Consider the following 21,486-nt stretch of genomic DNA (forward strand, 5'->3'; position numbering starts at 1 on the left):
GGCCAGAATTAGTTGCTGGCTGAGGATTACGTAAGAGGCGCGGATGAAAGGAACCAAAGCAGAAGTGGCTGTGGGTAGTTTTGACTTCTGATAATGAGAATTTCTTTGTCACACGGACGTTCCACTGGAGCCCTGGAATATTTGGTTGTGTTCAGAAGCTGTGTCTGTCCTCTTGGCAACAACGATCGGTCCCTGGAAGAAGCAGGTAAAAGGTCTGGTATTCAGCATAGCGTTTATTTACCCACACCACGTGATATTCAGTTTGCTTTGAAAACGCGTACACTGTGGTTGCCCCTTTGGCTGACTGCGCAGCACACAGTGATGGGAACGTTAGGGGGAGGGATGCTGATTGGCAGCGAGTCAGCAGCAGGCAGCAGAAGGTGGAGCTCAGGGCAGTGGCATCACTCCTTGCTTCCATTTTGCCCTTCGCTCAGCCTCTCCTCTTCCCCTGTTCTCCTCTGTCTGGACTGCTTTAAAAAAGGAAAGGAGGCAGTGTGGGTAATGGTTTTGATTTATGACAGAAACCTGAAACAGCTTCAACAGAGAGTGTGGCAGGACACAAATGTGAGTCGTGCTGTGCGTCCACGGCCCAATCCTTAGGTATTGTGTGTCTCAGCAAACAGCCATCTGCTTGGCGTGTGTTAGATGTAATGTACTAAGTGGAGTACAGAAGCCTCGTGTACAAATGGAGTACAAAAATGTAGATTCTGCATTTCTGACAGTGGGGAACTTGTCTGTGTTCCAGGGGCTCACATAGCTTCAGCCGCCAGTGAGCCAGATTTGCCTAACTGGTAACATTGCTGGTAACATAGGTTCCATAGGTTCCATAGGTTACAGTATGCACTCCTGCCACTGCTTCCCCCGCCTCCGTGTCGGGGAGGCAGTAATGCCTGACACTGCGTTTGGGAACAGCTGCAGGAGCCCTGCCATCTCTGGGGGTGGGATGATTGCTGGGATCTGTGCAAAGCGGGTCATTTTGTCTCAGCCCTGCTCCCAATCCCATAAAGAATGCTTTCTTTCTTGTCCAAGCAGCTCTCTCCCTGCCCCTGGATCCTTCCCTGCTAGCTGCACACACCCAATCCAGCACGGGCCCGCCCAAGGGTTGACGGAGAACACGCCGAACAGGAAACGCTTTCCAGGCTGGGATACTCTGAAGGGCGATTCGGGATCACAAAACGGGAGGCAGTGAGGCCTAGGCGGCGTTTGCGGAGGCTCCGGGTGAGTTTCCGTGCCTAGGGGTGGGTTCTGACCGATGGCGGGCCTCCCGCGGCCTCTCTCAGCGAGAAGCAGCGGAGCGGGCGGGATGCGCGCACCGCCAGGGGGCGCCCCGCAGTGACGGCGGCGCTCTGCCCCGAGCAGCTGGGCCCGGCCGCCGCTTCCTGCCCGGCCCGGCTCCCCGCCTCCTCCGCTAGCGCACGGAGCTCCGGGCCTGTGCGCGCATGCGCGAGGCGAGCCGGCTGGAGCGGAAGGGGTGAGCGGGGTGCGAGCCGCCATGGGAGCCCGGGCGTGAGCGGCCCGCGTCTTCCTCGGTCTTCTCTCCTTCTTCGTCTTTTTCCTGCCGTCGTCCCCTCGGCACCGCCCGGCGCGTCTGCAGGCAGGAGAAGGGGCACGGCAGGTGGGGGCGAGCCCGGGGCCGGGGGTGGCGGTGGGGAGGTGAGGTCCGGGTCTGGGGGCGGCCGCCTTTGCGGCCGGGCGGGGTGCGACGCGCTCGCGGCCTGCTCAGCGCTTCTCCCTCCCTCCGCAGAGCCCGCCCCCGTCGAGGACAGCAGCATGTTCCGGTTGATGAGGGACGGGGAGCCGGAGGACCCCATGTTCGCTATGTGAGTCGGATGGGGAGGCTCGAGGGGGCGGGCGGGCCGGGGCGCTGCGGCAGCGCCTGCCGGGCGGGTGCGTGGAGCTGACTGCGGGAGCGCCAGCGTTCCGGGAGGGGAGGGGGGATAATGGGGGGGCACGGGGAGCGGCCCGCTTCGTGCCAGCCGTACCACAGCGGATTTGGAGGACAGCGTAATTAAATAAAGTAGGCCAAATGCACCGTGACTGTCTGAGGAAAGCAGCGCTGGAGTGCCCGACCTTTATCTGTGCTTAAGGATTTCTGTGTATAAGGAGTAAGGTTTTGATAACGTCTTCTGTGTCTGTTGTTTGTTGCCGCTCCGCCGAAGAGTTCATTAATGAAGCTGGAGAAGGCTGCTGAAGGAGCTGTCAGGTTGTGAGGGACTAAACGAGGAGAATTCTAGTAGTTTTAAAATACAAGCCCGAAAACCTGATGCGGGTCCCAATAACGCTGCTTTGGGGTTCCTCTTACTGATTACTTTTATTTCTGTCCCCTGCCCAGAAATGGGTTGCAACTGATGAGAGGTGGTGGTTCTTGCCAAAGCAGTTAAGGATTAGAGTGTTACACGGTAGGAGTTTGTGTGAAGCGTGGCACTGCTATAAATTAGTTAGAATTAATTTATGTAGGAAAACAAAGCCCTGCTCTTGCTTATGAAGTTGATTATAAGAATGTTATCAACTGTAAGCAAATTAGTAGGAGAGGAGACCTGGAAGTCTCAGTCACAGAGTGAGTGTACATTCTCACTGATGTGGCAGCTATGAGTCTAGCTTTTATTATGCAAAGTATTCCCAGCAGAAACAGGAAAGTATTGGTTTGTGCTAGGTGCTTTTGTGATCTCAGGAAATTATGTGCTGTTCAGGTTGTTTATGCTCTGGAAGGATGAATGCAGAACTACCAGATGTGCAGGGAGATGCTGTGATACTTCTCAGACTCTTTAGCGTGGCTGCTGTTTTTTGTGACTGTCCCCGTTCTACTTTTTCCCTCCTTGCTTCTCCAGTGTGTACAAGTATGTCCTCGAAGTAGAGGCTGCGCAGGAAGGAAAGGAGAAACATATAGGGACCCTAATCATTGTACTCTTTCATTCTCACACTGAGACTTGGACCTGTAAAAGCTTTCTATGATGTCAGCCTTTTGTGGTTGAGCACGTAAAATCCCAGGACAATAGCAAAATGAGATGATTTAGGGTGGAGGGGTATCAAACAGTCAGTGTCAGACCATGTGGTGTGTTCTGGAGATTCTGGTTACTGTGTTTGTGTGTGCGTGCCTAAAGAGGTGAGAGAACAACAATTAGGACCAGGTGCACTCTAATCCTGTTAAGTGTGACCCTCTCTTTGCAGCCAAGGCAGTGGTCTTTGTGTGCTTCCCTGCAAAATGGAGATCCATTCTTCTAGAACAGTTTGTGTGTTGTGGCTGTTAATGTAAAGAGTTTTGATGGCTCAAGAGGAAATGAGTATGAGATGATGGTAGCGTTTGGACTGCAGATCTTTTACCTCATAGAGCAGTGAGGTTTTGGAGTACCCTTAGCCATGCTTGGCTCAAAAGAATTAGTGGGAACAGAGCATGGAGCTGTTGCTGAATAGACATTAGTTAGTGTGTAAGAGAGTTTCTGTGGCATAATACTTTCAGTCACAAGAGAAAAAATGGGATCCAGCCCCAAGGATTAGCATACGCAACACTGTATTCTTGGGCTTCTGGATTTTCAGCTTAGAAAATACAGTCACAGTTGCATAAGAGAAACTCCGAGTCAGAATGTGTGTATTATACAGGGCTTTGTGTTCTGTCATCCTTTTCTCACCATCGTTCTCTCAATCTTTTCAAAAGGGACCCTTTTGCTATCCACCGGCAGCACATGAACCGCATGCTTTCTGGAAGTTTTGGCTTTGGCCCGCTGCTTGGTATCACTGATGGGACCACGCCTGGGGCTCGCCAGGCTGGCCGTAGGATGCAGGTAAGAGAGGGGCTGACTGCAGGCTAGGATTTCTTTAAACCGTCTTGTTAACCTTCTTTCCCCCACCATTATTGAATTGAGCATTTCCCTCACCTTCTTAGTCAGTGGATGTAGAACTGGTTTCAGTAACAGTGATGTTCTTGCTGTTTTTCCACTCCACGTGTATTTATAGGCAACTGTATTCTAGGTTGAATGGGAGGAAGGGAAGGTGTGTGTATATTGTGTCTCAGAGCCATAACTCACTATAACTGAAGGAAATTGGTTAATATCCCTTCTGTTTGGTTTGTTAGTGGTGATACTGTTTAAACCCTCATGAGTCAGTGAGTTGCTTTTTTCGTGTGTTTATTGGCTCTGAGTCTTCCAAGTCCTGCTTCCAAGGATGTGGGTACTCTGAGGACTATCTGGTGTTTGGTTGTTTATTCTGTTTTTCTGCTGTCTCAACAGGCAGGAGCTGTTTCACCCTTTGGGATGCTGGGCATGGTAAGTCCTCTGTTTTTCACTGCCAAGTTCGAAGCTTCCCAAATGTGTAGCTTCACCTTGAGATGTGTTAGAGCTGTAGCAACCAGTAGCAGAAATGTGAATAAGCCCATGTATCTTAACAGATAATGAGAGTGGGACAGTTTGAAGAGACTAGAATGAACTAGAACTAGTTCAATGAATGAGACTAGAACTAGCTCTATTTATTATTAGATTTATAATAAATGGTAAACTGAAGATAACTGGTTCCTCCTGCACTGCTATTCCTGAGTTGCTGTATGATTTTAGACCTTCCACTTCGTCTCCTCATACTCAGTGTAGTCTGTGGAGCTGTTTTAGTGGAGTCCATTTATATGGGCACCGTGAACAGAGAAGATCCATAAAGCTGTTGCAGCATGGTATTTCATAGGAATTGAGATAGGTGATATCTAGGAAGAATGGAGTGTCTCTTAACCTCATGTGTCTAAGAAGCAGCTGTGGATCTGTTTGGAGATCATTGTGAAACTGTGATGACACATGGAAAAGAGTTGGCCGTCATTAGGCAGAGGCAATAATTGAACTTCCTTTGAAAATGGTTGCAGAATGAAAAGCTAAGAGAGTAATTCAAGAGAAGAGAATTGGAATGAGAATAGCTGGATGTATGGGAGAATGTTGTTCCTGGAGCTTGTTGATCTCAGTTATCTATTGTAGTAATACAGTGGAATTAAATTATTCCAGATCCAGCAGATTTAGGTGCCTTGTTCTGCGAGATTGACTCAATGAAGCATCCTGGAATCATTCTAGTTCAGAAAAGGATTAATAATACAAACAGTTGGACTTCAAAGGGTAATAACATTGCGTGTGAGTTCTGGTCTGCTTTAAACAAGAACAAGAAGCCACTTGAAGAAGGGAAAAAGGAATCAGTGCCTTTAAACTGACACAATAATTTTGTTTACATATTGCACAATTAATCTGTCAGACCTGCTGGCTGAGTATACTAACTGCAGCCTTTAGGTTTGCCAGATTAAAAACAGTCACGATTTTAACATCTTCTTTCCCTATAGGGAGAGTAAGAAAAGTTCTTATGATAGAAAACAATCTGTAAAAAGTCCTGTGTGGTTTAAATCAAGAGTTGGCAGTGATGACTGTCTTACAGCTAAGTCAACTATTAGCGTATATCCTGGGGTTTGATCTCTTAACATTGCTGAGTACCTGAATTCACAAACCTTAGTGCATTGGGTATCAGAGTTAAACTAAAAGAACGCTATCGGATCCAGAGATCTGGAGAGCAAGAATATGTTGGCAGTGCAGTCTGAAGAGATTGCAGAGAACAGCAACCATATATTTTTTTTCCCAATCCATAGATAGAATGGGAAAAAACATGGTGTTTTTTTCTGTTTGCTTTTGTTTTTTTCCCCCTAGGCAGCAGTTTGCAGACAGGCTGTTGTAATTCTTTTCTCCCATACCCATCCAAATTGACTGTTCCTGTGCTCTTTTTTTCTTAGGCAGGTGGCTTTATAGACATGTTTGGCATGATGAACGACATGATTGGGAACATGGTAAGAACCTTCAATAACTTAATCTGCATTAAGGAGGGAAGTACTGATGGTGCTTCTACCATCCTCTCTGTTGTCTGCTGTCCTATTGTGCTGGCTGTGATCAAGCTGTTAGGGTGGTGAAGCTGTAACATCCTGCTGAGCAGGATGGAGTGACAGAGATGTTGTTCCTGGGGCATGCCTGCTGAATGCAGGGAGGAGAGATGGAATAGGATGAAAGTATGACAGTAGACCTGAGCAAGAAACAAGAGTTGTTCTCCAAAAAGATGGACCGATGGTGCTTGTACTTGCAGAACCACAGAATGGTTGAGATTGGAAGGGATCTCTGAATGTCTCTGAGTATACAAACTGCTAAAGCAGGGACACCTAGAGCAGGATGCCCAGGCCCGCATTCAGGTGGTTTTTGAGGGTCTCCAAAGAGGGGACTCCACAACTCCTTTGGGCAGCCTGTCCTTGTGCACAGTAAGTGTGTGCTTCCTGATGTTTAAAGAGAACCTCCTGTATTCCAGTCTGTGCTCTTGGTCTCTGGTCCTGAAACGAGGCACCACTGAGCAGAGCCTGGATCCATCTTCATTGCACCCTCCCTCCAGGGTGAATGCAGCATAGATACTTTCATAATTCTCTCCTGCTTTGTTGTATGGAGAGAGAAGTGGCTGTTATCTCTTCTTCCCTCTTTTCTTCATTATGCCGTTGCCCGTTTTCTTTTGCAGGAGCACATGACAAGTGGTGCAAACTGTCAGACATTTACCTCTTCAACTGTCATCTCCTATTCCAACCTGGGTGATGGGCCCAAAGTCTATCAGGAGACCTCAGAGATGCGTTCAGCACCTGGTGGGGTAAGGAGGAGCCCACGGTGTGTCATCCCAGTAGGAGGCTGCTGGTTTTGGTGGGGAAGGATAGTGTTTCACTGGTGGCTAAGTGTTGGCCACCCACAGCATTTCTGCTTTGCAGTCAGTTGTGAACTGAGGAATGTGTTGTGAGTCATTGAACCATGCTGAGCACCCCTGAGAGGAGATGAAAAGTGCCAGCTGGAAAGGAAGTCTTTTCTTCCTCATTATATGTTGCACTCGATGGACTGGTAGTAAGCACAGCATGACTGAAGTACTGTAGGCAAGACCCAGTGTCTAATTGGGCTGGGGCAATGAATTAAAATGTTGATTCTCAAATCTACCCTCAGATCCGTGAGACTAGGCGGACCGTAAGGGACTCAGACAGTGGCTTGGAACAAATGTCTATTGGACACCATATCAGGGAGAGAGCGCACATCATGCAGCGATCCCGGAACCATCGTACAGGTGACCAGGAAGAGAGGCAGGACTACATCAATATGGATGAAAGTGAGTACTGTCCTGTCTTCCATCTCAGCAAACCCAGCTGCCACATCCCACCTTTTCTCTGGCTGAGCTTGTTCTTCCTGACTCAGGTGATGCAGCTGCGTTTGATGATGAGTGGAGGCGAGAGACATCCCGCTTCCGGCCACAGCGAGGGCTGGAATACCGGCGTCACGAAGGCGGCAGCAGCCGCCGGGCTGAAGGGACTCGTCTTGCAATCCAGGGCCCTGAGGATTCTCCCTCCAGACAGTCCCGTCGATATGACTGGTGAATGCAGAGCAGACCTTGTGGGGGGTGCAACATGGTCACCCCCAAATCTACCTACGCGCTCCTGTAAGTCCTAACACGGCTCTTTTTTCATTCTCCGTTGCCTGGCTGGCTCTCAGCCGTATGGATTTTCTTTTCACTGCCCCAGTCTTGCTTATTTTGAAATGTCAGTTGGAAGCGTGTTTTCTCACTTAATGTAAAGAGCAGAGGAAGATGGAAGTCTTGAGGAAATACTGAGTGGGAAGGTTGAAGCTGTTCAAGTTAGCTTTGTCACCAAGAAAAATATGTGATGTCCGCCTCAGGTGATGGTTGAAATGGTATAAGTTGTTGTAGGATCACAATCCATAGAGGATTGCGCGTTATCACTGTGTGGAACCTAGGGACTTTTTACTGTCAGTCTAGTTTGAAATAAAAACAAGTGCTGCTTCCTGGCCTGTGTTTTGAGGGTTCGTTTGGGTATGGTCTGGAACTTGAAATTTGGGATTTCTTCTTATTATTGTTAAATCTTATCTGTCTTCATTGCTGCTTTCTAATGCAGCCATATGAGGTTGGACTTGATCTTTGAGGTCTTTTCCAACCTGCGTAATTCTATGATTCTAATTCCATGATTCTAATCACTTTTTGCTCTTTTTATGTTCTCTCTTTATTTCCCTTCCTTCCAGGTACAGACAGTGAAACTCTGAAGCTCCTTCAAAGCACCACTTGGACCCTTCTCAAATTTAGTATTAACCTCCCTGCTACTTAAGAATTGAAACAAAACAACTAATCTTCTGCATTGCCTTTTTTTATTATTTTCTGCCCCATTTTGGGTGCTGCAGTGGTTCATGGAGAATCTCACTAATGTGTAAGGAACACATTAATCGCCCGTTCCCTTTCCGCTCTCCTTTGGTTCTGTTCTTTCTGCCAGTAGTGGTGGGCATGAGGAGCTGCCGCCTTGCTGCTTCTGTCTTTTCCACTCTTTCTGTGGTGGGTTGGGCTGGTTATGAAGTTTGTGTTTAGTCCCCTGTGAAAGAAAGATGAGGGAATCCTGCTAGACCCCTGTGTTAGTCCCCTCACCGGGACAAAGGCTTCTATTCCCCTCCTGAATTCTTGGTACAGCTATGGAGTAGCTGAAGGATGTGTTTTAGAGAGGTGAGGAGCAGAACGGAAGCTGGATAGCTTGTGCCCTCCCCTCCCCTCCATCTCTTCGGTTGGCTCCTCCACTTTTTTAATTTGTGAAACTTGTAACTAGATGTTTACTGAATAAAGAAACAAACTGTAAAGAACTTTTGGATCCGGTTTTATCTTCTGCTGATCTAATCCTGTCTGCTGTGGAATCAAGTAATTTTTGTATCATTAGGAAATTACTGATGAGAAACTTGGTGTCTAATTGTAACTCTTCTGTAAAGGCTTTTCATGTGAAAATATGAGATAATGCTCAGTGACCAGGTGGAAATTGTGAAAGGTGACCCAGCAAGCCACCATTTGCAAAAATGCCCTTTAATTGTTGTGGTCTCACTGCATGTTTGACAGGGATTGGTTGGTCTTTCTTGCTGCCTGGCCATCCGCGCAGCCTTGAACAAGGCCTCTGGGGGTTCCTACATGGCTGGGGAATATTCCCATATTTTATTTCTTTGCAACCAGGGCTGACAGCATTTGACACGGTTATTAATGATCTCTTCTTAACTCTGCTATTAGATGAAGTTGGAAAGGCATTAGGAGTACAGGACTAAGAAAGATCTCCTGTATTCTTGGGCCAGTTTCCTGCTCTGGCGTGCATTGCTGCGGGTGGAGAAAGGCTGCCAAACTAAGCATGGGGAAGCAGGTAGCCGACTCAATATGAGAGATAAACAAGCTTCCACTTTATTGCCCGAAAAGCTGTACTTTTATAGCAGACAGACGAGGGTGTTCAAAAATCACACACACTAATTGGAGGAAAGCTACTGCAATAACAACCCTAAAGCCCCCCTTCAAAGCCACGAGCCATTCATTCTTTTCCTAGAGGTGTCCTTGGTTCTCATGCTGTTTATCCTGCTCCGCAGCTGCTGCTCTGTGAAGTCTTTATCTCGATCCATGGCTGCTGCTCTGTAAAATCCTTCTTGTACTGCAACACATTGCTATGTAAACCATAAATTCACTTGGAACGGAACAAAGGAAATTAGTGCATGACTTACACTTGAAAGCAGTGTGCCAGGATTCTACCATGTATTTCCACGTTGTCCATCTGGGAGCTAACAGGAACAGGGATCTTGCTGAGTACTGGTTGTTTTGTCCTGAAAACCAAATGTGGAATCTGGTGTTTAAAGCTTTGTGTGGAGTGTACATAAATTCTACCCTCCAAAGGTGCACTGGGCAGAGCCTTGGCTTATGGCATGCTCTTTCCCCACTTCTGTAGCCTGTTCTGTCCCATAGCAATCCCCAGCACAGTCTTGTTCTTCAGGTGGCTATTTACCAAGGCCTCCACAGCTGGGGTGCGGTTGGAGAAGTCTTCGGCATCCACTGAGGTGATGAGAGGAAACTTGATTGAGACAGTGAAGTAGGTGTTGGAAGAGTGTAAGTTAGCTGCTCCCTGGAAGTGGCTGGAGTTGCTAGAGGTATCATGGCCTAGGCAGGCCTCAAAGTGGGCAAGGTCAAAGAAGTAGCTACACACTAAGGGAGGCTTAGTGGAAGATGAGTCTTCTTGGGGTTGCCAGACCTTGAGAGAAGGAGTTGAAGCAATAGAGCCCTTGTCTCAGCAGTAATCTCAAACTGATGCAAGATGTGATACCTCATGCTTTGATCCAGAAAAGAACCAACTGAACTCAAAGTCGTTTTTAGTGTTGAGGCAGTGAACAGCCACAATGTCCTGGCTGTTCTTTAAGCTGATGTCTGAAGAAGAGAAGAGGGAGATGGACATAATGATAGAGGGGATTACTTTGACCTTAAAGATGTGAGAATCCTTTCTGGGCATGCAAGCCCTTATCTTGACAAGGAACAGATCGAAGAGAAATGTGACAGCTGGGGTAATAGGACCTGTTGTAACAGTGACTCTTCACAAACTGAAACAACACTTGAGCAGTTGTGCCTCTGTACTTGAATTCAGCCTCTGTACCTCGTTAGGTGACATCCTGCTAATGGATCTTGAATCCTGTGCTTTTCCACTTGGTGGTGAAGGGTGTTAGAAGGAAGTTATCTGGATTCTTGAGCCTTGTTAATGGCTGTAAAGCCACTTCCAAGTCTGCCTTCTGTAGGTGTGACAAGGCTCTGGTATTGTAAGGAAGAGAGGAAAAGGTTCAGCTAGAGGACCTTGTGTTAAAGGTAGGAAGCAGAGATGGGACCCTGGGAAGGAGTTGTATATATTTTGTGATTCAGAAGCTCTACTGGAAGTTTAGTGGGAGATGTGGTTTAACTTGGCGGGCAGCTCTGCACCACACGGCTGTTTGCTGCTCCCAGTGAGATGGGGGAGAAAATTAGGAGAAAAAGTGAAACTTATGGGTTGATACAAAACTATTTACTAAGGCAGAAAATGAAGGGAAAGATGTGTGTGTGTGTGTGTGTGTGTGTATAAAATATATTTACAAAGCAAGAGTTCTACAGTGCAGTTGCTCACCTCTCACTGACTGATGCCCAACCAGTCTCTGGCCAGCTTCATCCCAGTTTTATAGATCAGCATGGTGTGGAGTATCCCTTTGGCCACGGTTTGATCTGGAAGGAACTTTTAAAGACAATCCAATTCCAGCCTCTCTGCCATGACAGAGATGCCTCTCACTGGACCAGGCTTCCCAAAGCCCCTTCCAACACTGCTTTGGACAGCTCCAGGGATGGGACATTCACTATCGCTCTGGACAGCATATTCTAGTGCATCACCACCCTTATTGTAAAACATTTAGTATCTCATTTAATTCTACTTTCTTTTAAGACCATTACCATTTGTCCTGTCACAAAGTGCTCTGGTAAAGTGTCCTCCCCTCTTCCTCATAAGTTCCGTAACACCCATAAGAACCTTTTTCAGGCTGAAAAATCCTGATTCTCTCTGCCTGTCTCCATAGGAAAGGTGCTCTAGCCCTCTGGGCATTTTTATGGCTCTTCTCTGGACCTCTGCTCTAACAGTCCCATGTTTTGTTTGTGTTACGGGCCTGAGAGCTGAAAGTAGTACTGCAAGTGGGGGTCTTGTGCAGGCAGAGCAGAAGGGGATAGTCAGCTCCCTCAATATGTTAACCTCTGACTTTAGGCAGCAGCAGGTTGCTTCCTAAAGAAATGGAGAGGGCAAGTTCCTTTGGCTCCTCTTGGCACAGGAACTGGTTGTTCAGCTACTCTGGGTTCTGCTGAAGTTTTCTCAACTGCTTCAGTCTGCCAGTGATCTGGGCACAGTGGTGTGTTTTAGTCTTGAGGGACTGTGAAAAAGAAAGAATGTGAGGGAAGAGAGAAAGGGCGGAATCTATTCTCAGTGGAAGCAGACTTACCACCTTTGCTACCTCTCGTTCAGCAAGTGCTAGTTGTTTTCATTTGTCCCTGGTTTGATGAAAACTTGCTTACTGATAGAGATTGTTAATTCAAACAAATAGCTTGCAAAGAATTGAACCGTGTTTGTTCACAACCATTTATTTATTCCTGTCCCCGTCTTCAGAAGAGCTATGAGAAGACTGAAGCTGTTTGAAGTAAGCAGGTGAAGTCTACGTACACAGAAGGTGCGCTGCCAACCGAAATGCCTGAAAACAAGAACACGTGCAGTCAGAAAGCCCACTTCTGGATAAGCCCCTACAGCTTCTGCATTTAAATCACACTGAACTCCATCACTTCTTTTCCCTATTTACTGGCTTAAAGTGGAAATGACTTCTGATTTCAAAGTGGTCCCCCTTTTGTGTCTGGGCATACCAAAGCCCTGGAATGACTTAATAATAAATAAAAGTAACATTTTTAGAACAACAAAGGGGCATACATTATACAATGTTGTCTACTGATAAATTTCAAGTAATGAGAGGAATGGGAGCCCCCAGAATACCCAAGTGTTTCTGGTAGGAGGCTGTTCTGAAATTAACACTCATTAGTAACTTGATTAATGATTTGAAAAGATATTAAACCAGTGCTGATGAAGCTTTTAGGGGACACAAGGAAAAATGGAGGTGATAAATTATGGGAAACGATGAGACGCGCAGAGCAGTCTGTAACCACTGGGGTGGTCTTTACTCATTAGCAGTACTTCTGGCTGCACTGAAAACAGGAAGAGGCATAAATGTAAGCCGTGCTCTTTCAAGATGGGGGGCTTTCCTGGCAGCTCTGGAGGGGACTCTAAGGAGAATCACCTGAAGAGAAAATAAACTCAGGCTCACCGAGCCTGCCTGGCTTTGCTTGATGGGAGCCAGGTTTCTGACAGCAGAGGGCTCTTTAACCCCGCAGGAAAGGCGCAGCTTTTCGCTGACGGAGCTGGAAGCGAGGCGCGGGCAGTCGTTGTTGGGACATAAGGGGGCTCTCCTGCTACTCCAAAACCGGGATGGGACGTCCCCAAACGGGATCTGGAAAGCAGGCACGGGGACGAGAGGAGGCAGCTCTTGAGGAGCCAAATTACACGATTAAATTGCTCCCATCAGGCTTTTACACTCCATGAATCAGAAGGAGCGCAGGCTGGCAGGGTGCGAGACTGCAGGGGAGGGTGAGAAGGGGAGGGAGAAAACTGGTGACCTGACAGATGCTTCGGCACAGGGAGGACAAAAGGCAGAGCTGCAGGAAACAGAGCTGTCTGTAGGCGCCGTGTTCTGTGGAGCAAGGGTAGACTGGGAGTGCAAAATCCCATAGGCAAACACGACTTCCACAGTGTGGACTTGAGCATTGGAGAGCAGTTATATAAGTGTATCAACATCAGGCTTGGGGGCAGCCTTCCTGAAAGAGTCATGGGGATGATAAAATTAAACGGGTTTTGGTTGGCACCTGAGAAGTATGCACACAGGACTGTGGCGCTGCCAGCAGCAGGAAGGGCTCACACCGGTCACCAGGAGCCTCCTGCTCATTCTACACCTATGCTACAAGCGGTCCTGTATTCTGTCCTTGCTCCCGTGTTCTAAAGCCATTGCTAAATGCTTCAGAGGCCAATGCAGGGAATCCCAGAGGAAACGGGGCAAAGTCTCCCCACAAACATATCCCCCTGATCAGAAGGAGTTGTGGTTTCACTTGTGCCTTGGAGTTGCTTTTAATCCGTGCACACATGCTACAGTAATTGTGCACGTTGTGTTATCCATACAGAGTTCACAGCTCTTAATTCCAGCTGACACCTGGGTGCCAAACAAACACATCACAGCATGAACGTGGCTGCACATTGCACACCCAACCATACTACAGATGAGCCCCTTTCCCAAAGCAGCAGCACCCAGATCAGCAGGCGGCCATCAGGCCTGACTCATACTGCACCCATAGGGCCATCCTGAAAACTGGGGCAGTCCTGAGGAGAAACAGCCAGGAGGGGGACAGCTGGGAAGCCAGCAGAGAACTCAAGAGTTTTTTGAACCTTGCAGCAAAGCAATGGCTACTGCTAGAAACTGGGATGAGGAGAGAACAGCTCTACAGATAGGAACACTGATACAGAAGGCCGAGCAGGGGCTGCCCTTCTTTTGGGGCCTAGTGGATGCAAGCCAGAGGTGCTCAGCAGGATGCGGTGCTGAGTGAGGATGTCCCTGTGTCCCTGCTGCTGGCACTGGGACTGGTGTGTGGGCAGCCAGTGGTACTCCAGGCTGAATCTGTGCTCCTGTGGGTTGCACGAAGCCTGGCTGTGGGGAGATCCCACCTTGGGTTCAGCTCCTGGCTGCAGCTGCCAGTGCCGTGCTGCCAAGTGCAGGGCTGCGGCTGACAGCAGCAAGCTGGGGGGTTCTGCGGGCAGGAATTACTCCCAGTCATGCAGTAAAGAGAACTGCCAGTGTTAACCCCAACTCCTAATAAGCAACTATGGCTGCCTCTCAGCATGGGACAGCTGGAGGTGTTTGGTGAAAAACAGACATCACTCTTCTCACTCAGGTGTAAACTGGGAGGAACAGGGACTGGGCAGTTCAGTTGCTGCCTTTTCTCTCTTTGGAATCCAGACTTGTGAGCCCTATGTGTGCTACACAAAGAGGGTGCCAGCAAACTGCAGCTCAACGAGGCTGGCACTCTGCATGCAGGGCTGGCAGAATTCCTGCTCCTGGAGCAGGGGCTGGCGCAGCTCACACACATCTCCTACAGCCCCCTGAGCTTCATTCCTTTGCACTGCTGTTGCTGTCATGCATCAGAATTCTCTGTACAATGTACTGAGGGCTTCTCCTTTCCTTGGGAGATTACGGGGTTAAAAACACAAAGAAGACATTTAAAATTAAAATTAAAACTTATAATAATAACGCTCAGTACTTATCTCACCCTTGCCATCTTCAAAGTGATTTACAAATGTTAACTAATTAATTAATTTCCACATTCTCCCTGACTCAAATTCAAAGTCAAGGATGAAGTGATGAACTTTGCAGATGACACCAAGCTGTGAGATGGTATATGGAGAAGGGCTACCAGAAGTAAGCGGACATACTCTTTAGCAGGGTCTGCTGTAACAGGACAAGGCAAAATGGTTTCATAATAAAAGAAGGGTGATTTAGATTGGATATAAGGAAGATGTTTTGTACAGTGAGTGGCAAGGCACAGGAACAGGTTGCCCAGAGCTTTTGGGAAGCCCCCATCCCTGGAAAAACGCAAGGTCAGGCTAGACCAGATTTTGAGCAACCTGACCTAGCTGTAGATGCCCCTGTTCATTGCAGGGGAGTTAGACTAGATAACCTTCAAAGGTCCCTTCCAGCTCAAAAGATCCTGATTCACCTGCTGTGCCCCTTCAGAGCCCGCTCTCCTCCCTCCCTAGGTTCACTGCACAGTGGCTTTACAAGTGGCTCCTCTTCCAAAGGACACGTGATTGCTACCTTAGCGCTTGCCAGGTAGCATTTCCACCGATAACATTTCTCCCAGACTTGCCCTTCCCAGAGGTGGGCAAATTTGATGCATGCAGTCATCACTGCATCTCTCAGACATTTGCAAACGCAGAGAGCGCAGCGACCTTCCTCACTGAAACAAACAGCTGAAGGTGACGCTATGCAGGAGGAGGGAGGCTCAAAATAATTTAAACAAAAGCCGAAAGCATAGTCACAACCCCTCACTGCGTCTTATGGAAAACAGGACTCATCAAGTAAACTCACTACTGCTGCCAATTAGCCAGGCCTCTCTAAGAATGCTGAGACAAACCTGATGTAGGTGCCCGCAATCTGCTACCGTAGGCAGATTTGCCCCTCCTGCCTGGAAAACATCACGCCACAACTCTTACTTGGTATGTCTGTGCCAGCTGGCTGCACCCGATGCCTTGGTGCAGGGGGGTCACGAATCCAGAGAGGCATGGGGCTGCCCCTAAGGGAGCACCTGGCCAGGGACAGACATCACCCAGGAGCAGCTGGCATGTCCTGCCTGGCACAGCTCTGCCTGTGACCTTGCTATCACTACAAGAATGGTCTCAGCCCCTCCACTGCCACACGCCCTTAACAAGTCTTGCTCTCCCCTGTACTGCCTCCTCTCTTCTGCCCTAGCTCCAGCTCTCCTAGGTATGCACAGGGAAACGACCCAGACAATAATTCATCCAAGCCAATGAACTGAGGCAGTCCCACCCCCGCAGACAAAGTTCAGGGTTTTCTGTTGTTACACTAATTTTTTGGTGGTTTACTCAGGCACAAAAACCCAGGTTCAGGGAATTCAAACGTTAGCACAGGCAGAACTGAGTTGGTGTAGGAGTCACGATGTCAGTTTACATCAGCTTACCCAGCCACAGATCCATCATGCAGTGTGACACACACAGCTGGCTGCCTCTGCTCCAAGCCAGTCTCACAGATGCATCCTCTGATGAACATGATGGCTTTATTCCGGGTACCTCACAGCAGACAAGTTCACTGGATATATTTTTTTCAGCCAGCCTCTTGGTGCCCTCGAAGAACAGGCTGAGCAATGCCCATTCTATGAAAGCTCCCCAGAAGCGCACAGAGCACGTTGCTGTCATTTCTTTTCCAGACAGTTCTCTGTATCAGCACTTCCCATTTCCCCCCCCAAACCTGTGAGTATACCCTACAGAAACAAACAGGACTTTTTTATCCCCTTCAGTGCCTGCACCTACCTTGGAGGCTCCCCGTAAAACACTTTCTTTGAATATTCTGGAAACAAAGAAATTACTTCAGAGACTCTTTAAGTATCATTTAAGGTTTATTCTTCTTTATGGACTTTTATCCCAACAGCACTAGCGTGGCTCTTCCTTTTGGAATGAGAGGTATTCTGAAGACCCAGAAATAGGACAAGGGCTCTCATTATCATGGCTTATTTTAAGATATCTAAAAATCGGTATATGAGGTAAAGAGACAGCAACAAAGGAGCACGAGTTTGTATAGATATGTCCATAGATCTATATTTTTATTGTTTATATATTTATAATATATTTATATTCTTTTAAAAGAATCCCTTCAAAAACTACCCTCCCACCTAGCAAAACAAAGATTAAACAATCAAAGATGGCAGCTGCATCCTGGAACAAGGTGTCCCAGGGGTCTCAGAGAGCCAAAATGATTGCTGAGCACCAGTGCACTCTTTCCAAGCTTCTGTGATGCCCTACAGATGCAAAGGTGACAGACGGACTGTTATGACTCTATAAATTTACCTGTCAAAAGGCAGGGAGAAAGAAAGAAATGTGATTGTGGTGATGGAACCTTGAGGGGTAGGGGAAACAGCAACGCATTCAACTGGAAGCTTAAGGGTGTGAAATGTCATGATTAAAAGGTGGGAAGCACTGCCCAGAAAGGAAGTAAAGAAGACAGAAAAGAGTACATGCAGGAAAATTAGTTGGCAAGACAGATCTCAGAGATGAGCTCAGAAGCATCACACTTAGGAGACGGAGGGGTAGCAAGAGTCCCAAGTCTCTTCCTCTCACCCTCCCACCTGTGAAGGGAGATCCAACTAGTTTGATTTAGACCAAATCTTCGCGCTGCCCCGGAGCCTGTGGAGAGAGGAAGAAGTTTTAGACTGGACACTAAACTTCATCTCTGACTTCCTTTTCTAAGTGTACACAAAGAGCAGCTGGCATTCAGGGAAGGCTTATGAATTGTGCTTCAGATCAAGAGCTGCACCCTCTGAATTAGCAGGATGCGGAGGTCAGCTTGGACCATCGCAGGTCCAGGGTGCAGACCCTTGCAGTCAGTGACCTCAGTGCTACAAAACAGAACCCCCCTCAACACACATCAGGCAGTGGCTATGTGTTTGCCACCATTCCTCACCCTTTGGCTTTGGAAGTCTTCTTGCTGGTCTGGCGCTGGTTGGTGCCAGGGGCAGGTTCCCTGAGCTCTGTGAGGTGCTGTTCTGGGTCTTGAGATGTGGCTGCAGCAGCAGCTGCTGTTGTCACTTTAATTGTCTTCTTCAAATTCGCCACCTGCAACAGCAGTAAAACAAGAACCAAGGAATTTCTCAAGTTATTATCCTTTTTCCTCCTCCCTATTTTTTTTTTTGCCCAGATCTCTGCACTGCTGAGAAGTGCTTAAGTGATTCACAGTTCTTCCTCAGACACAACCCCCCCCCAAGGGTTTCAGCCTAGGGTAATGCCTTACTCGAACAAGGGCTATAATAACAACAGGGTATTGGTTCCACTCTTTTTTTAAGCAAGGGGTACTGCCTCCTCCTCTCCCTCTTCAGCCCACTCACCTCGCTCTCTATCTGCTGCTTAAGTGCCAGCTGTTGTTCTTTGTGCTGGTTGGCTCGGCTAACCTGTTCTTCAATGCCAGACAAGACAACTTCGCAGCCCTGGCACCTGTAGAGAAAATGTTAAGCTGAACAGGACAGGCAGTCGGTACTGCAGGGAAAGAAACATGAAGATGACAGGTTTAACTGTAGAGATCAAAAAAACCTGGAAGGTAACAGCTACTCTATGCAGGGTAGGCAAAGGGGTGGCAGTCCAACTAATAATGTAGTGACATTATTACCCAGGAGGGAGACACATAACAATGCTGCACTAGGTTAGGAGCTACAGACGTATACTCAGAAAGACTCTTGCCAGCGGCTGGAACTGGATGTAAAAATTGTTGCTCTTTTCCTCACCCCTCCAACACGGAAGAATTTTAAAAACTATTTTCCACTGCCATATGGGAAAGGAGATAGGGGTCACTTTGCTACACTGCCCCCCAGCAACACACAGAGGATGCTCTGGTGAAGCCCCTGACCACTCCTGCAACCTTTTAAGGTGTTAGTATGGGCGGCTTCCTCCTCACCACTCCTGCAATGTGCGGGTGATGGTGCTTAGCTCCTCCCTCCGGATGTCCCTCCCAATGCTGTAATCCACCTCCAGGCGCTGGTTCCGCTGATCCAAGCTCCCTCGCAGCACATCTGCATACACCGCCTCGATCACGAGGTCCTCCAGCTGCCGGACATTCTTCAGCTGTAACTGCTCCAGCAACACCGAATAGGGGATGCACTGTGGAGACACGACAGTAACTAACATAAGGTAAACTCAGAAGAAGGAAAACTAGAGGTAAAATAGGGGCATTACCTTGATCTTTGCAGCCAGGGTGACGACTGACAGGTGCCTCAGTTTGTTCTTCTGAGCCTCTGTCAGGGGAGGGAGGTTTGCTGCTTCAGCTGTTGCCAAAGGGAAGAATGGGGTATTAGAATTTATACCTCATGTTCTATTTCCCAGTCCCGCAACGGAAGCATTTGCCCCAGTGCCATTTCTCAGAACTTCAGCACAACAGCTCCCAAAGTGATGCTTTGTCTTAGCAAGCCGTCACCATTAATCCACGGCTCAAAGGACCTTTACTGAGCAGCCTCTCCTGCGTTTCAAGCCGCCTCCCCTAGCTGTCCCACACCTTATTTATGGAGGCCTCCGCATCCCAATGAATTCCTCAGTCCTTCCCCCCACTCCTCGCAAACACCGTTGCCAAGACGTTTTTGGAAGTTCCCCCATGCGGCGCATAAATGGCAGCATGCACAGAGCAGCGCCAGTTACTGTGGGCCTCCTCGGCCCCATGCCCAAACCCAACCTCGCTCCCAGCTTGGCGGCGCAGGGCACGACCCCTCCAAGCCCGACCTCACCCAGATAGTCGGCGTAGGTGCCGTAGGCGAAGATGGTGAGCAGGTGGAAGACGGGAGAGAACTCGGAGTCGGCCAGCTGCGGGACAGAAGGCGAGTCAAGCCCCACCGCGCCCCAGGCCCAGCCGCGGGCAGGGCAGGGCAGGGCAGGGCAGGGCGTGGCGTGTCGGGCTCACCTCGCGGACGGCCGGCATATCCAGCAGCTCCCCGAAGACGTAGATGCCCGGGGCCTCCAGCACCTGATGGATGAGACTGGCGAGCGCGGCGCCGCGGGCGGCTTTGGCCAGCAGCAGGAACTGCTCCTGGCTCTGCCCCGTCACCTTCCCCTCGGCCGCCATCCCGCCGCCGCCGCCGGGGACTCGGCCCCGCCGCGATGGCGTCCCGCAGGCCCCGGCCCCGCCACCGGGCGCCACCTCCAGCCCGCCCCGAGGCCGCTCCTCTATGGCGGCGGCGTCGCGGCCCGCCCGCTTCCGGGTGTGACGCCAGGCGGGCAGAGCGGCGGGGCGCCCCCTGGCGGAGGAGGACTGCTCGGGCCGGGCGGGCCGGGAGGTCCCGCGGGCAGTTCCCGGTCCTGGCCGAGGGTCGGCGTCCCGGCTTGGCGCCGTTGGGCTCCTCGGAGCTCGGGGCCGGGTCAGAGCTCGGTCCCTACGCTGGGGCTGCCGGCATGAGGGGAGCGGTGCTGAGGGCCGAGGTGGAAGTCTGAGTTATAATGGTGGCGGCCCAGCCGCTTGGATGGAGGACACTCGCCGCTCGAAGTATCGCCACGAGCGCTGTGGCCGGGGGTGTGGGGAAGGGCTGTGATTATCCTAAGAGATAGCGAGGCCTGCGGTTCTCCTTGCGGCGGAATGGAAGGAGGAGAAGGGCTGACAAGGTGAAGCAGGGGCTGTGCAGGTGGACTACAGGGCAGCATCAGCGCAAGGTACAACCATCACCTTCCTACCTTCACCTCCCTGTCCGTGTGCTTAAGTCCGCCTCACCACACCCTGACACCTGATGCACCCACCAACAGCGGAGCAGGGTGCGCTCTGATCAGGTTTAAGTGTAGCCCTGCTGCTCTGTAGCATTTCTTGCTCTCTCCCCCACCCCCTCACTGGCTCCTTCCATCTCAGTTTTATCTCCCTATCGATCTGTTTCTCTCACACTCTCTGACACGCTTGCTGCTTTTCATTATTAGTCCGATAAAGCAAGGCAGCCTAAGCATCCCAGTTGCGGCAGCCTCCCTCCATTTTCCTCCTCTGCACTGACCCCGGGTCCTGTGTGCTCTTTGCTGGGTCACCACAATTTTTCTTCTCCTTTGTCCTGCACGGATCTAAAAGAAGGGCAAGGAATGAATCACAGACCGAGCTCCCTAAATGAGAAGGCCATTGTCTTCTCTGAACATGCAAGTGCTCGTGTGAGCACATGGTGTCTTGCCCATAGCTTAGCAAAGTCTTTGCTCATCCTTAGATCAGAGTAGCGAATGTTGAGATTAAATTCCAGACTTTTGGAGTCTCTAAGTGCCATGATTTCATTTCATTTTGCTACGAATCCTCGAGAGCCCATCTTAATGTTACAGGGAAACTGCGAAATGAGATCTTTGTGCAACCTGAGCCAAACGCTAAGGATCAAAAATAGGAGGCAAGGAGTGCAGATGAACGCAAACCTTGACAGCATTTCCAAATTTGAAGATGAATCTCATAATCCCGGGATGTTATTTCCGAGTGTTGGGGATTTGTAGTCCTCTCTGCAGCTACCTCTCACGTCACCCCCCTCTTCCCAGAATGAAAGCATCACTCTTTTCCTGCTGTAGATCCACCTTCTTTCCCCATGCACCCACTGCCCCACTTTAAAGCCCGCACAGCCGTACAATATTGTTCTAAGATTACTTCTCTCTTTACTGCTGCAAAATCAAAATGGCTTGTCAAAATGCTGACAATATTTTTATCTCTAGCCCTTCCCCAAACATAGTCTGGGTCTGAGATGATTTTTCACAGCTCTGTGCAAGTGCCACAGAGTCCTAGGCAAAAAGCTTGTAAGGACGAGGGAGGATGGGGTAAA

The 21,486-nt window shown here is 49.1% G+C and overlaps 2 protein-coding genes across 3 annotated transcripts; one reads left to right on the top strand and one right to left on the bottom strand.

Annotated features, from left to right (window-relative positions):
- The first annotated feature begins 1,451 nt into the window (after window positions 1-1,451).
- On the top strand, window positions 1,452-8,654 carry MLF2 (myeloid leukemia factor 2). 2 transcript variants are annotated; one of them, XM_072360288.1, is made up of 9 exons: window positions 1,452-1,615; window positions 1,745-1,820; window positions 3,653-3,779; window positions 4,224-4,259; window positions 5,741-5,794; window positions 6,502-6,627; window positions 6,969-7,128; window positions 7,215-7,455; window positions 8,052-8,654. In XM_072360288.1, the coding sequence occupies exons 2-8, from the start codon at window positions 1,771-1,773 to the stop codon at window positions 7,391-7,393; spliced, it is 732 nt and encodes a 243-aa protein (XP_072216389.1). In that variant the 5' UTR covers window positions 1,452-1,615; window positions 1,745-1,770; the 3' UTR covers window positions 7,394-7,455; window positions 8,052-8,654. The 2 variants fall into 2 exon arrangements, with proteins under 2 accessions (XP_072216389.1, XP_072216398.1); XM_072360297.1 differs by having other exon boundaries at window positions 1,457-1,594.
- Window positions 8,655-16,575: 7,921 nt separating this feature from the next.
- COPS7A (COP9 signalosome subunit 7A) lies at window positions 16,576-19,916 on the bottom strand. The gene is made up of 7 exons (XM_072352723.1): window positions 19,626-19,916; window positions 19,453-19,528; window positions 18,911-18,999; window positions 18,633-18,835; window positions 18,070-18,175; window positions 17,649-17,800; window positions 16,576-17,371 (listed from the first exon to the last, which is right to left on the bottom strand). The coding sequence occupies exons 1-7, from the start codon at window positions 19,785-19,787 to the stop codon at window positions 17,332-17,334; spliced, it is 828 nt and encodes a 275-aa protein (XP_072208824.1). The 5' UTR covers window positions 19,788-19,916; the 3' UTR covers window positions 16,576-17,331.
- Between the last annotated feature and the right edge of the window lie 1,570 nt (window positions 19,917-21,486).

The sequence above is a fragment of the Excalfactoria chinensis genome, chromosome 1 (assembly GCF_039878825.1).
Source record: "Excalfactoria chinensis isolate bCotChi1 chromosome 1, bCotChi1.hap2, whole genome shotgun sequence".
NCBI lineage: Eukaryota > Metazoa > Chordata > Aves > Galliformes > Phasianidae > Excalfactoria > Excalfactoria chinensis.

Bases quoted from the DNA above. Each gene is read 5' to 3' on its own strand.
- MLF2 (XM_072360288.1), top strand. From the start codon at position 1,771: ATGTTCCGGTTGATGAGGGACGGGGAGCCGGAGGACCCCATGTTCGCT. The intron at 3,780-4,223 runs GTAAGAGAGGGG...CTGTCTCAACAG, and splicing joins AGGCTGGCCGTAGGATGCAG to GCAGGAGCTGTTTCACCCTT. The intron at 7,129-7,214 runs GTGAGTACTGTC...TTCCTGACTCAG, and splicing joins CTACATCAATATGGATGAAA to GTGATGCAGCTGCGTTTGAT.
- COPS7A (XM_072352723.1), bottom strand. From the start codon at position 19,787: ATGGCGGCCGAGGGGAAGGTGACGGGGCAGAGCCAGGAGCAGTTCCTG. The intron at 18,176-18,632 runs GTGAGGAGGAAG...TTTTCTCTACAG, and splicing joins ACCCGCACATTGCAGGAGTG to GTGCCAGGGCTGCGAAGTTG. The intron at 17,801-18,069 runs GTGAGTGGGCTG...CTGCTGTTGCAG, and splicing joins AGCAGCAGATAGAGAGCGAG to GTGGCGAATTTGAAGAAGAC.